This window comes from Diceros bicornis, chromosome 4, assembly GCF_020826845.1.
Source record: "Diceros bicornis minor isolate mBicDic1 chromosome 4, mDicBic1.mat.cur, whole genome shotgun sequence".
In the NCBI taxonomy this organism is placed as follows: domain Eukaryota; kingdom Metazoa; phylum Chordata; class Mammalia; order Perissodactyla; family Rhinocerotidae; genus Diceros; species Diceros bicornis.
Window position 1 is genome coordinate 55,190,277 of NC_080743.1, and position 12,157 is coordinate 55,202,433.

General features: G+C 37.2%; 1 protein-coding gene across 4 annotated transcripts in view; it reads right to left on the minus strand.

Moving 5' to 3' along the window:
• ARNT (aryl hydrocarbon receptor nuclear translocator) overlaps positions 1-12,157 on the minus strand; it is a 63,558-nt gene that overhangs the window by 7,817 nt on the left and 43,584 nt on the right. For all 4 annotated transcript variants that reach the window (XM_058539072.1, XM_058539070.1, XM_058539071.1 and 1 more), the window contains 8 exons: positions 11,271-11,484; positions 9,994-10,096; positions 8,062-8,127; positions 7,320-7,405; positions 6,510-6,586; positions 5,682-5,816; positions 3,447-3,521; positions 757-908 (listed from right to left, as the gene is read on the minus strand). In XM_058539072.1, coding sequence (XP_058395055.1) covers positions 757-908; positions 3,447-3,521; positions 5,682-5,816; positions 6,510-6,586; positions 7,320-7,405; positions 8,062-8,127; positions 9,994-10,096; positions 11,271-11,484 — 908 coding nt within the window. The remainder of the gene's footprint in view (positions 1-756; positions 909-3,446; positions 3,522-5,681; positions 5,817-6,509; positions 6,587-7,319; positions 7,406-8,061; positions 8,128-9,993; positions 10,097-11,270; positions 11,485-12,157) is intronic.

A 12,157-nucleotide genomic window follows, 5' to 3' on the forward strand; every position in this document is an offset into this window, starting at 1 on the left:
ATTTCTTTTAGGGAGGATGAGCATGTACTGAAATTATATTGTGGTAATAGTTGCACAACCCTGTGATATACTAAAAAAAATTGTACACTTTAAATGGGGGAACTGTATGGTATCTGAAATCTATCTCAATAAAATTATTTTTTACAAAGCTGAGAAAGAAAGCTCAAACAGAAGGGAATCAAGGAATAGAGCAACAGAAACTAATGAAAGAGTGGATGCAGCTATGTTCTAAAGCAAACTATGGTCCATGGGCCAAATCTAGTCCATTGCCTATTTCTGTAAATAAAAGTTTCTGGAACATAGCCATCTTTGTTCATTTCACTTGTCTAGGACTGTTTTTGTACAACAGCAGAGTTGAGTAGTTGCAATAGAGACCATATGCCCCACAAAGCTAAGATATTTATGATCTGAACTTTTACAGAAAGAGTTTGCAGACACCTCCTCTAGAGGAAAATCCTGCCAGACTAGAGCAATAAACTGGTGTATAAAAAAAAAATCCTTTCTAGAATGAGTTGAAGCATAAAATTGAAATACAAACCCTCCAGATCTCAGAACCTAGTCTCCAAACTATTATTTGTTAAAATCTTTTTCTACCTGGATAACCTACTCAAAATTCTAAGAAGTTGGAAGATGAGGAACTTCAAACTACTGGTGTTTACTACTAGAAAAGTAGAAGAGAAGGACGTAGCTTGGTAAGGCTAAGCAACTCGGCCCATGAGAAATCCCAACACTGGAAAAGGCCTTTAGGGTACATACTTCACATTGGTGTTGGTACAGATGATGTACTCAATTTCATCTGAGTAAGGGTTCTGGAAAGTAAAGGAGCTGGTTCTCATCCAGAGCCACTCACGGTTCTTAGACCGGAACCGGAACATGACAGACAGCACCTGGCCTTTTAACTTCACCACCTGAAAAAGTTTTCATGCTGTCAATGAAACCCATAAGAAATTTTCTTTAGAAAACTTTTGTTTCAATTTCCCATTTCTACAACCCTAAGATTCTTGTGTCACTCTCCTTGAAGTACCAGTCTCTTTCTATGTTACCAACCAAAGCATGATGAGGAGTGAAAACTAAGTGACTAACGAGGAGGTATATTTATCATGTTTCCTCCCAGAGTCCCAAGCTATCTGACGCTCTAGTCAAAGTCAAAAAGGAGTAACAATTATTTCCAGGAGAGAAAAAACTATGTTTCTCCACTTCCCTTGGAAAGCTCCTTAAAGATATGCTGATCTAGCTTTACAAGTCTATACTAGAAATTTGTATGTTTAATGACACCGAATATAACTTACACATTGCTCCTTAATCCTAGCTTTTTCCCCCAACCTGAGAATTTGTTTTCACAGCACCTGTGGAGGTTTCTATAAATAAAACTAAGTTGGCCTTAGTCTTGTTTTGCTTTTGTTTTTTAAAAGAAAGTAATTTTAGATTATTTTAGTTAGTAGTCTCATGGAATAGAAAATAATCTTTTGTCCTTCCCTCTCTAACAATAAAAAAATAATAATATTAGCAACTAACATTTATTTTGTAGTTATATGTCAAGCACTAGGCTATGTGCTTTTTCTTTTTTTAAAGAACATCAACATTTATTTAATATGATAAAAAAGAAATGAGATGTGAATATCTGCATTTAAACAATAGTAAGTAGCCTTTAATACTTACACATGCTCTGTATAATATATACACAATAAACATAATTACAGTTGTACACAAACTAAGTACTGGATTTGAAAACCTGCTTATTGCTGTACATATATATTCCACTGAAGTATAAGCCCAGTACTTCAAAATACCTACACTTTAAATTGTTTTTTAAGAAAAAGTAAGTGATAACACTTATGTTTTAAGCTGACAAGAGTGTGGCAGTAACTAACTGTTGACATAATAATATGACTGAGAAATAATTATAGCAGAAAATGGGACATACTTCATTTAACAATAAAATGGCATATTTTAGATATAGATATAAAACTTTTACAAATCAAGTGTGAAACAAAGCACTGCAGTACCAAAATGGAAGGAAAAAAGGAAAACAAGCTTTGTTCGAAATAACTAAATTTATGTAATGAAAAGCAAAAAAAAAAAAAAAACCATCTAGACTTAAGAAACATCAAAATCTAGAAATCAGCAATTAAGCAAGCAGCTGTTGACTGCACATTAAAAAGCACCTTTACTTATGTACTCTAAAATCATAGCAGCAGGGCCGGCCTGTGGCGCAAGTGATTAAGTGCACGCGCTCTGCTTCGGTGGCCCGGGGTTCACAGGTTTGGATCCCGGGTGCACACCAACGCACTGCTTGTCAAGCCGTGCTGTGGTGGCATCCCATATAAAGTGGAGGAAGATGGGCACGGATGTTAGCTCAGCACCAATCTTCCTCAGCAAAAAAACAGGAGGATTGGCATCGAATGTTAGCACAGGGCTGATCTTCCTCACAAAAAAATTAAATAAATAAATAAATTTAAAAAGTACAATTTAGCAATTATATAAAAATTTAAAAAATAAAAATAAAAAATAAAATTATAGCAACTGACGTCAGAATAATAACCTTGAGATTAGAGTGTATATATGGGCCATTAAAGCTGTTCTCAAATAGACATTTTCCAGAAGTGATAAAATGATACTCTGGACAAAAGCATCAGGCTTATGAATTTCATGACTTTAAAATATACTGTACAATATCTTCTCACACTGCCAAAGGTCCACGTCCTTAGCTTTGAACGGTTTCAACAGAAGTCAGAACAGTTTTTCTGACACTACACATACACGAAATGTGATCCTTCTGTGAACTACAGCTGAGTGGATGGAATTGGTGATGCTGAGGACTTAGAATACAGAGAGAGACTTTTCACTGCCATTGTCTGATTTCCTCTACAAGTTGAGTTATGTGCTTTAAATGCATTACCTTATTTAATCTTCCCAACCACCTTCTGAAGTACTATTATTATACCCATTGTATCAGTAAGGATACCTCTGAGGCTTAAAGAGGAAAATTAACTAGTCTAATATAAAGTAAGAACTGCTACCTAAAGCCAAGTCTGTCCTGAAATTAAATTCACCCGATATTTTCAGGATTTAGGGCCTGAAAATTACAATTAAGAGTCAACTCTCACTTATCTATAAAAGAACTGTGAAGTGAATTTTTCTACTACTATCCACAATTCAGTGAAACCTAGAATATTTTAAATACTTTAAAGACAGCTCCTTAGATACAGCTAGTCGGATACAAGACAGTGAGTAGCCAAAGCCAAACAAAAATACCATGGACATTATCCATAGTTTCAAAGCATTTTCTGTTCCTTAAAAATACAGGTTAAGTACTAAAGAATGTAAAATGTAATGCCTGCCACAGTACTTCATTAATCAGTGGTCAATAAGTAGTTGTGGAATGAATGTGATAAGAGATATTACATGAAAATATTATTTTGACCCAAACTAGGAAAAAAAGTTACCTGTTGGAAGCTGTCTCTTAGAAGCTGCTGGTCTTCAGGATGACAGAATTCTACAATATTCTTTCCTAAGAGTTCCTAAAAGAGAAAAAGAAGAGTAAGATTGACTCTTACGATCATCTAACTTTCCTGGCCTATCAGCAAGGGGACTCAGATTTTATTTCTCCTCTCTTTATCCTAGGATTATAGATAAGTGTGGAGGAAGGAAAAAAAAAAAAGGACAAAAAAAGAAGATAGAATCTGCTAAGCAACTGGCCTCTAGAGCATTTTTCCTTTTCAGAATATCATACATTTATTTTAACTGCATTTATTTAGATTTGAGGTATAATTTACATATATATAATTCACTCATTTTAAGTGTACAATTTGATGATCTATATTAAATTTAGACAGTTGCGCAACTATTACCACAATCCAGTTTTAGAATATGTCCACTGCCCTGCAAAGTTCCCTTGTGCCTGTTTGTAGTCAATCCCTGCTCACAAACCCCGAGCCAACCACTGATCTGCTTTCTGCTTCTTTAGTTTTGCCTTTTTTAGAAATTTCACATAAATGGAATCATACAACGTGTAGTCTTTTGGACCTGTCTTCCTTCATTTAACTTAAGATTCTTGAAGTTCATCTATGTTGTTGCATGTATCAATAGTATATGCCTTTTTATTGCTCAGCAGTATTCTAACATGAATATACCAGTTTGTGTAACCATTCACTACTTAGTGGACATTTAGACTATTTCCACTTTTTGGCTATTATTAATACAGCTATGAACATTTGTATATAAATCTCTGAGTGAACATATGTTTTCATTTCTCTTGGATAAATACCTAGGAGTGGAATTGCTAGGCTGCAGGGTAAGTTATATTTAACTTTTTAGGAAACTGCCAAAATGTTTTTCTTAAGTGGCTATACCATTTTACATCTGCCAACAACGTATGAAGGCTTCTGTTTCTCCACATTCTCACTAACACTTTTTGATTATAGCCATTCTAGTGGGCACACATTGGTACCTCATTGTGGTTTTAATTTGCACTTTCCTAATGACTAATAATGATGAGCATCTTTTTATATGCCATTCATATTTCTTCTTTGGTGAAATGTCTATTCAAATCTTGTGCCCCTTTTTATTGGCTGTTTGTCTTAATGAGTTGTGAGAGTTCTTTATATATTCTGGATACAAATTCTTTTTCAGATATATGATTTGCAAATATTTTCTCCTACTCTGTGACTGGTCTTTTCACTTTGTTAATGATGTCCTTTTAAGAGGGCAAATTTTGATGCAATACAATTTATCATTTTTTTCTTTTGTAAATCATGCTTTTAGTGTCATATAAGAAACCTTTGTCTAACTCAAGATGACAAAGATTTTCTAGAAGCTTTGTAACTTTAGCTTTTACATATTTACGTCTTTAAGTTGATTTTTATGTATGGTGTGAGGTAAGAGTCTAAGTTCTTTTTTTTTTTTTTTGCATACGGATATCCAATTTTTCCATCACCATTTGTTGGAAAGACTTCTTTCCCCCTTGAATTATCTTGGCATCTTTGTTGAAAGTCAATTGACCATAAATGTGAGAACAGACTCTATTCTGGTCTATTGACCATATATCTATCCTTACACCAATACCACAATGTCTTGATTAACACCAGCTTTATAATAGGTATTGAATCAGGTACTGTAAACCCTCTAACTTTGTTCTTCTCTTTCAAGACCTGTTTTTCACCAGCCACTTCACACAGCCAGAGCCAGAAGTTCCTCCTGGCCGCGATAGTTTTGAAAGTTTATATAATGACTTATTTCTCAACTTGGGTACAGTTACCCAGTCTGCTGAATGAGAAATCTAAATAAAATCATAATAACTGGCGCTAAATTTGTATATTTTGTGGGTTACTATGCATCTAGGTGATTACACAAATTATCTACATGTGGCCATACTATTAAAACTAATTAAAATGAGCATTTTTGCATCATTATCTGTATTAATATCAATAACAAAAATAAATACATATTTGTACTTGCTGCTCCCACCTGGTTTCACAAGCCAGATTTTTTTCTAGATCAGATGATAACCTTGGTAGGAAGCTGAGAATAAATTTAGCTATTGAGAGAATAAGATCATCTCTTTCTCTGAGCTGAGGCTGATATGTTTGGCTATCTCTGGAATTACCTGATTAAATAATCTCAGCAGAGCCAGGCAAAACAGAGGCCTAAGTATCAGTGGTGTAACAGTTCCAGTTCCTCACCTGTGGTTGGTAGCCAACAGTAGCCACACAGCGGTGATCCACAAAAGTGAAGATTCCCTCAATGTTGTGTCGAGAGATGAACTCTGTTGGTTGACAAACATTACCCATGTCTGTACAGTTGGGAGAACTAGTCACCTGAAAGAAAAGAGATAAAAATGAGATAAAATGACACCATTCTTTACAGATGTATTTCCCATTTCCTCATGGTCATGTATACGAGGCTCCCACTTTTAGGAAGTTCTAAACTTTCACATGTCATCCAGAAAAGAAAAAAATTACAATCACAATCAGAGAAGGCATGAGATCACGCTGTCCTCCTACTTATGTTCTCTTTACCAACTTTGTAAAGAAAGATGAAAATTCATTAAACCCAAACCCACCTACTTTCATTTCGCTACACAGTGTTCACTATTCAGATTGGAAAATTATAGTCCCAAGAAACGAAGAAACTCATCTATTTTTACGAGAAAAATCAAAATAATTTCACTTCTCTATTGTTAGTCATATAATGATAAAATGAAAAGATCTTTCTTCTCTTGAATAGGAGCAAAAGAAATTAGTTGGAAATAGAAAATTCAGCACCGTAAAGCTAAAAATATGAAAGATAAGCAGAAAAGATCTCCCTCCCTCCCTCTCTCATCGTCTTTGGCTTCTGCTAAATCCAAGAGAAGCAATGTTAACTATGAATGCCATATTCCTCCAAATATTTGGAGTTTTACAGAATTCTTCATTTGTATTCAGAGAACAAAAGAAAAATAACATGAACAAGTCCTGAAGATTTCTTTTCATTGAAAAGGGATGATATAGATGTGGAAAATTCATACTTGCCTGCAGTCTGCCAATGGCCACTAGGCAAAACTTGCTCCCCTGGCCAGCTTCCGGGTCATCATCTGGAAGGGAGACACCTTCAGAGAGGTGAAGTTAAAAGGTTTAATAGGGATCTCAAACTGAATTGCCTTCAAAAATCAGATAGGTAAAGATAATACATGTAGGTATGAAAAGGCTAGGTATAAAATAATAGAGTGTGCTGAAAGATAAGAATAAAGGTAAACAACTATACAGAATTTACCATATATGCCAGGTACTGTTTAAAGTATTTTTATATATATTAATTCATATATTTTACCCATATTAATTGTGATAAACTGCAGAGTACAGGTCCCACCCAAAGTATTCTAAAAAACTATGCTGGCCAAACCAAACACATATGAAGATAGCCATTCATTCTGTGACTATATCATAGGCAGAGAACAGATGTCTTTCCCAAGCTGTGACTTTTCAAGTAAGCAAACAACCAATAATTACATTAAACCAAATACCAATAGTTATTTATGTCCTTTGGAAAAGACAGAAGCCCATGTTTCAATGTTTTATGTGGAAAGGGAAGAAGACTGCATTTTCTCTCTACTCTTTGCATAGTTACTTTCTTTTTACCAAGAAAAATAGTATTTCTTTGAGAGCTATACAGAAGTATGAAAGAACATGTATACCTCAAATGTATGGTTTATAAAGTACATAAACTAAAAAGTGCTAATGTCATTACTGCTTAAAATTAACACGATAAATGTTAGCTAACCTTCTTGGACTCTGTGAGGAATCTGCTACACCAAGGGAGAAATCACTATCCAACTTTCCTACCTGCTGGGGGCCAGGCTTTGATGTAGCCTGTGCAGTGGACCACCACGAAGTGAGGTTCTCCATCCTTCACAGAGCCAAGTCCATTCCTAGAAGAATTACAGGTGTGAGGAGAAAACTTACCCAGTAACACTTAAAAGGCAATGCTGGCTTAGTACCTTTAACTTTAGGCTCTTGGGTATTTATTTATTTGGTGAGGAAGATCGGCCCTGAGCTAACATCTGCCAATCCTCCTCTTTTTGCTGAGGAAGACTGTCCCTGGGCTAACATCCATGCCCATCTTCCTCCACTTTATATGGGACGCCGCCACAGCATGGCTTGCCAAGCGGTGCATCGGTGCGCACGCGCAATCCGAACCGGTGAGCCGTCTCAGCAGAGCGCGCGCACTTAACCTCTTGCGCCACCGGGCTGGCCCCTCCTGGGTGTTTAGAAAACAGGACAACTACACTTGGGCCATTCCCACCCAAAAGTGACCACCATATTTTTGACCCTTGCCAAAGTAAAGCAACTGAAAGGTACTGCAACAGGAAGCAAGTACGTCAAGTGATAGGGCAACTTCCTTAAACAGGATGAGCGAAAGAAGCTTCAGAAATTCAGGAAAACACTGCCAGAAACAAAAGTAACTGATAAGTGAGGGATGACGGCAAGGGTTGCTAAAGGAAGTACTACAGTAAAATAGTTGAAAAAGTGATGATCTCTACAGGAACTTGGCCATCTCTTGGTTTTTCACTGCTTAGCATCTCACCTGCATCTGTTCCTCACAAAGCTCAGTCTGTTCGTGGAGACTGGGTCCACAGAGCTATTGCCACATCTGTTTCAATGAACAGAGATTAAAAGCAATTAAGTTGTACTATCAAAGAACTTTTCATCCGCTAACAGCCAGATAACAGACTCTGGATACAACTAGACACAGGAAATTGGTAACAACGCTCCTAACAAGGAGGGATAAAGAAGTCAAGTTTGGTATTTCTAAAACTTATAACTGTCCTAGAATTTGAAGTCAAGATGTTCCAAATGTCCTTCAAATAGAGAGATTCTCTACATCAGGGGTCAGTATGCTTTTTCTGTAAAGGACCAGATAGTAAATATTTTCAGCTTTGTGGGCCATACAATCTGTTGCAACTAGTCACCTCTGCCATTATAGCATAAAGCAGCCACAGACAATATGTAAACAAATGGGAATGACTTTGTTTCAATAAAGCTTTATTTACAAAATAAAAAAAAATTTAAAAATAAAGAGTTGTGGTTTGCTGACTCCAGCTCTATACTGTAACCCCATCTATCTGCTACATTTTGTTATTATTTATCTTTTTTTTTTAAAGTTTTGATTTATTATGACAATTTTTCTTATTAGAAATTTTTTTTTCCCCCAAAGCCCCAGTAGATAGTTGTACGTCATAGCTGCACATCTTTCTAGTTGCTGTATGTGGGACGCGGCCTCAGCATGGCCAGAGAAGCAGTGCGTCGGTGCGCGCCCGGGATCCGAACCCGGGCCGCCAGCAGCGGAGCGCGCGCACTTAACCGCTAAGCCACGGGGGCCGGCCCTGGTGCGCGCCCGGGATCCGAACCCGGGCCGCCAGCAGCGGAGCGCGCGCACTTAACCGCTAAGCCACGGGGCCGGCCCTGTTATTATTTATCTTGCTCCTGCCTATGTCTTTGCATTAGCCATGTCCACATACTGGGACACTCTCTCCCATTCTCTCTACTTTCTCTCTCTTATTTCTTCAAAATAAAAATAATAGATAAAACTTACATAGAATTTAATATGTGCCATGCACTATTCTAAGCATCTTTACATATATTTATTCATCTTATCCTCACAACTTTATGAGGTTGATATTAATATAACTCCCAATATTAGATGACGAAATCAAAACGCAAAGTAGTCACTTAACCTGCTCAAGAGCTCAGAAGATAATAAGTGGCAAATCCAGTAATCTAGGTCCAGAGGCTACTCTAAACCACTATGCCACATAATAATCAATTTTGTAACTCTTCCAGGAAACCTTTCTTAATATCCTACTCACCATTTCTAATAAGCATCCTCTCAGTACAATGTAGCCCATTTCCATTATACAACCTGAACTTATTTTGTGACTTTTAAGAGATGTCATTTCTACCTGTGTAGAAAGTACCACCATCCTTTCTTCAGAATCCTAAAATATATAGTATATAATTTATAAACACTAAATACTAACCAAAAGACATAAGAAAGTCTCAAATTTCTATGGGAAAAAAAAAAAAAAATGCCGAAATGGTCTGAGTACTTGGATGTTGTCTCATGATGTACTGGGGAAAAATATAGGTTTTGGAGTCTGTGGATTAAAATGAAAGCCTGTTTCAGATAATATCTATGTAATCCTGGGAGGTTAATTTCTTTGAGTCTGTTTTTCTATCAGCAAAATAGTAACTATGAATTCTACCCTACAGGGCAGTTGTGGGAAATGAGATGACAGACATAAAGCACCTATCATAATGTCTGGCATAAGCGGCATTCAGTAAATGTTAGTCGCTTTATCAAACACTTTATTCTGTGTTACAACCCATGTGGGTCTTGAGAGTTAAATTTAATCCAACTGGAGCTTGGATTTAAAAGTTTAACTCCTCTGACCAGAACTCAAACCCTCAGCTCTTAGTCCTTCCTATGTCAAATCACAATTCTCAGCCTGACACTCACCTCATACGGCAAATAAATGATCTCCTTGAGCCCATACACATCCTCATGGAAGACTGCTGACCTTCCTTTTTCACGGTTCCAGTCTTCAGATCAAGGATACGCCCTGAAGAAGAATGTGAAGAGCAGTCTACAGTGCATTCTTGTGTGTGAGGAAGAGGGGGAGAGATACTGGAGGCAAAGATAAGTAAGTATCCTATTCATGCCCTCCAATATCCTTGCTAATAACAGAATAGGCCAAGTAGGAGACGAATTTTTTCAAGCCTAAAATACCTCAATTCCTACCAATGAATCTTACTCTTAAGTTCAAAGGCAGCACTGAAAATAACCTTGTGCAAGGGAAGGTAGGAGTGGAAAGTAATGGTGGCCAGCAAGAGGCAAGGCTATATTCTCAGGTCTAATTATTTTTATACACATGCATGTGCACACGCACACACAGAGTGAATGTCATTGGTTTAAAAACAATCTTATATGCTATAGAAACATATCCATCTCAAGCCAAAACTGTTCGTCCCTCTAGTATACAGAAAAGAAAGGCAACTTTTGGGAAAAAGAAGAACTAGAAAAATGAAATCCATAAAAACATAAAAGAGGGGGAAATTAAACACCAACATTATGACCATAATGGACTTTTCTGCATTTTATTTTAATTACCAGTTTTGATCTACTTCCACTTTAAAATTTTTTCCAGAGTTGCTGAGGAGCAGATGTGACTTGTTTCCTTTAGCCAAACTCTGGGCAAAAAGACTGAACAGCATTAAAATAGAGGGAAAAAACTCAAAACAAAAACAAGTCAGAAAAATAGTACAGATACAGAGGGAAAAAAAAAGAAACTTATACACTGACTGATAACTACACGCCTCTAAAATAAAAATCTACCATCATAGAACCTGGTACAAAGCCAAAGCCAAGCACAACTGGGTGGAAAAAATATCAGGTAATTACCCATACAAATGAGACAGAAACATGGATAATTTAATTCTTTTAGAATGGAACAAGTTTATTGTAGGTTTGGCTTTTACTGTTTTATTTACACTAATATTAAGATTAAAGTAAACTTTTATTTGAGCATTGTCACTAAGGAAACAGTTTCTAAGGATGAGCTACAAAGAGTATTATCTGCATGTGGATAAAAAGAACTGATTATATTAAAGGAGAAAATTCTAGAAGCCCTGCCAGAGTCAATGAACAAATTTAAGAGCTGAAACACCTCTTCTGTCTCAGAAAAAAAAAAAAGAAGGAAGGACTTTCCATTCATTTTCCATCCACATAACTCATACCTGTCAGGGCGTTTTCCGAAGTAGAAAGCTGCTCACGAAGTTTGTCCACATCATCTGGGTGCACCTGATCATAGAGTGTGCTACCAAACCATTCTGACTGTGGCTGGTTCAAAACAGGGGTCACTGAGTCAGAGACATATACCACCCGGCCTGTCTCACATGAGACAATAAACAGAAAGCCATCTGCTGCCTCCAAGATCAAATGTTTCAGTTCCTGCCCAAGGAAGAGAAATAAAAGTTAATACTGAACTCTGAAAAACCAAGTATTATTATTCACGGAAAGAAGTAAGACACTTCAGGCCATATGTATCCCTCCATAAGCAATTGCTGGCTCCTGCCTGATCCAAAGCTACAGTTTTGCACCATAAATGTAATTACCTTCACTGACAAGAATGCCTTTTCCAACAGACATTTCCTCAATGTCTCTATCCACCTCCTCCTCTTTACCTCACGACTCAAGATGGGGAATAAAAAGGCTTATCACTAACAATAACTGAGTTCTTTTTCTTGCGTGTGTGTGAGGAAGATCGGCCCTGAGCTAACATCTGCCAATCCTCCTCTTTTTGCTGAGGAAGACTGGCCCTGGGCTAACATCCGTGCCCATCTTCCTCCACTTTATACAGGATGCCGCCACAGCATGGCTCACCAAGCGGCGCGTTGGTGCGCACCCAGGATCCGAACCGCCGCAGCGGAGCGCGCGCACTTAACCCCTTGCGCCACCAGGCCGGCCCTAATAATTGAGTTCCTGATCTCACCCTCTCTGGTTTCTTTTTAGGATCTTGCTCTACAAATATTGCTATTTTCTCTCTCTTTTCCCTCAGTTCTATTAATGTAATCAACGTTTCTCAAGTCTATACAAATCTTCCCTGAACTTTGCCCAACTCATC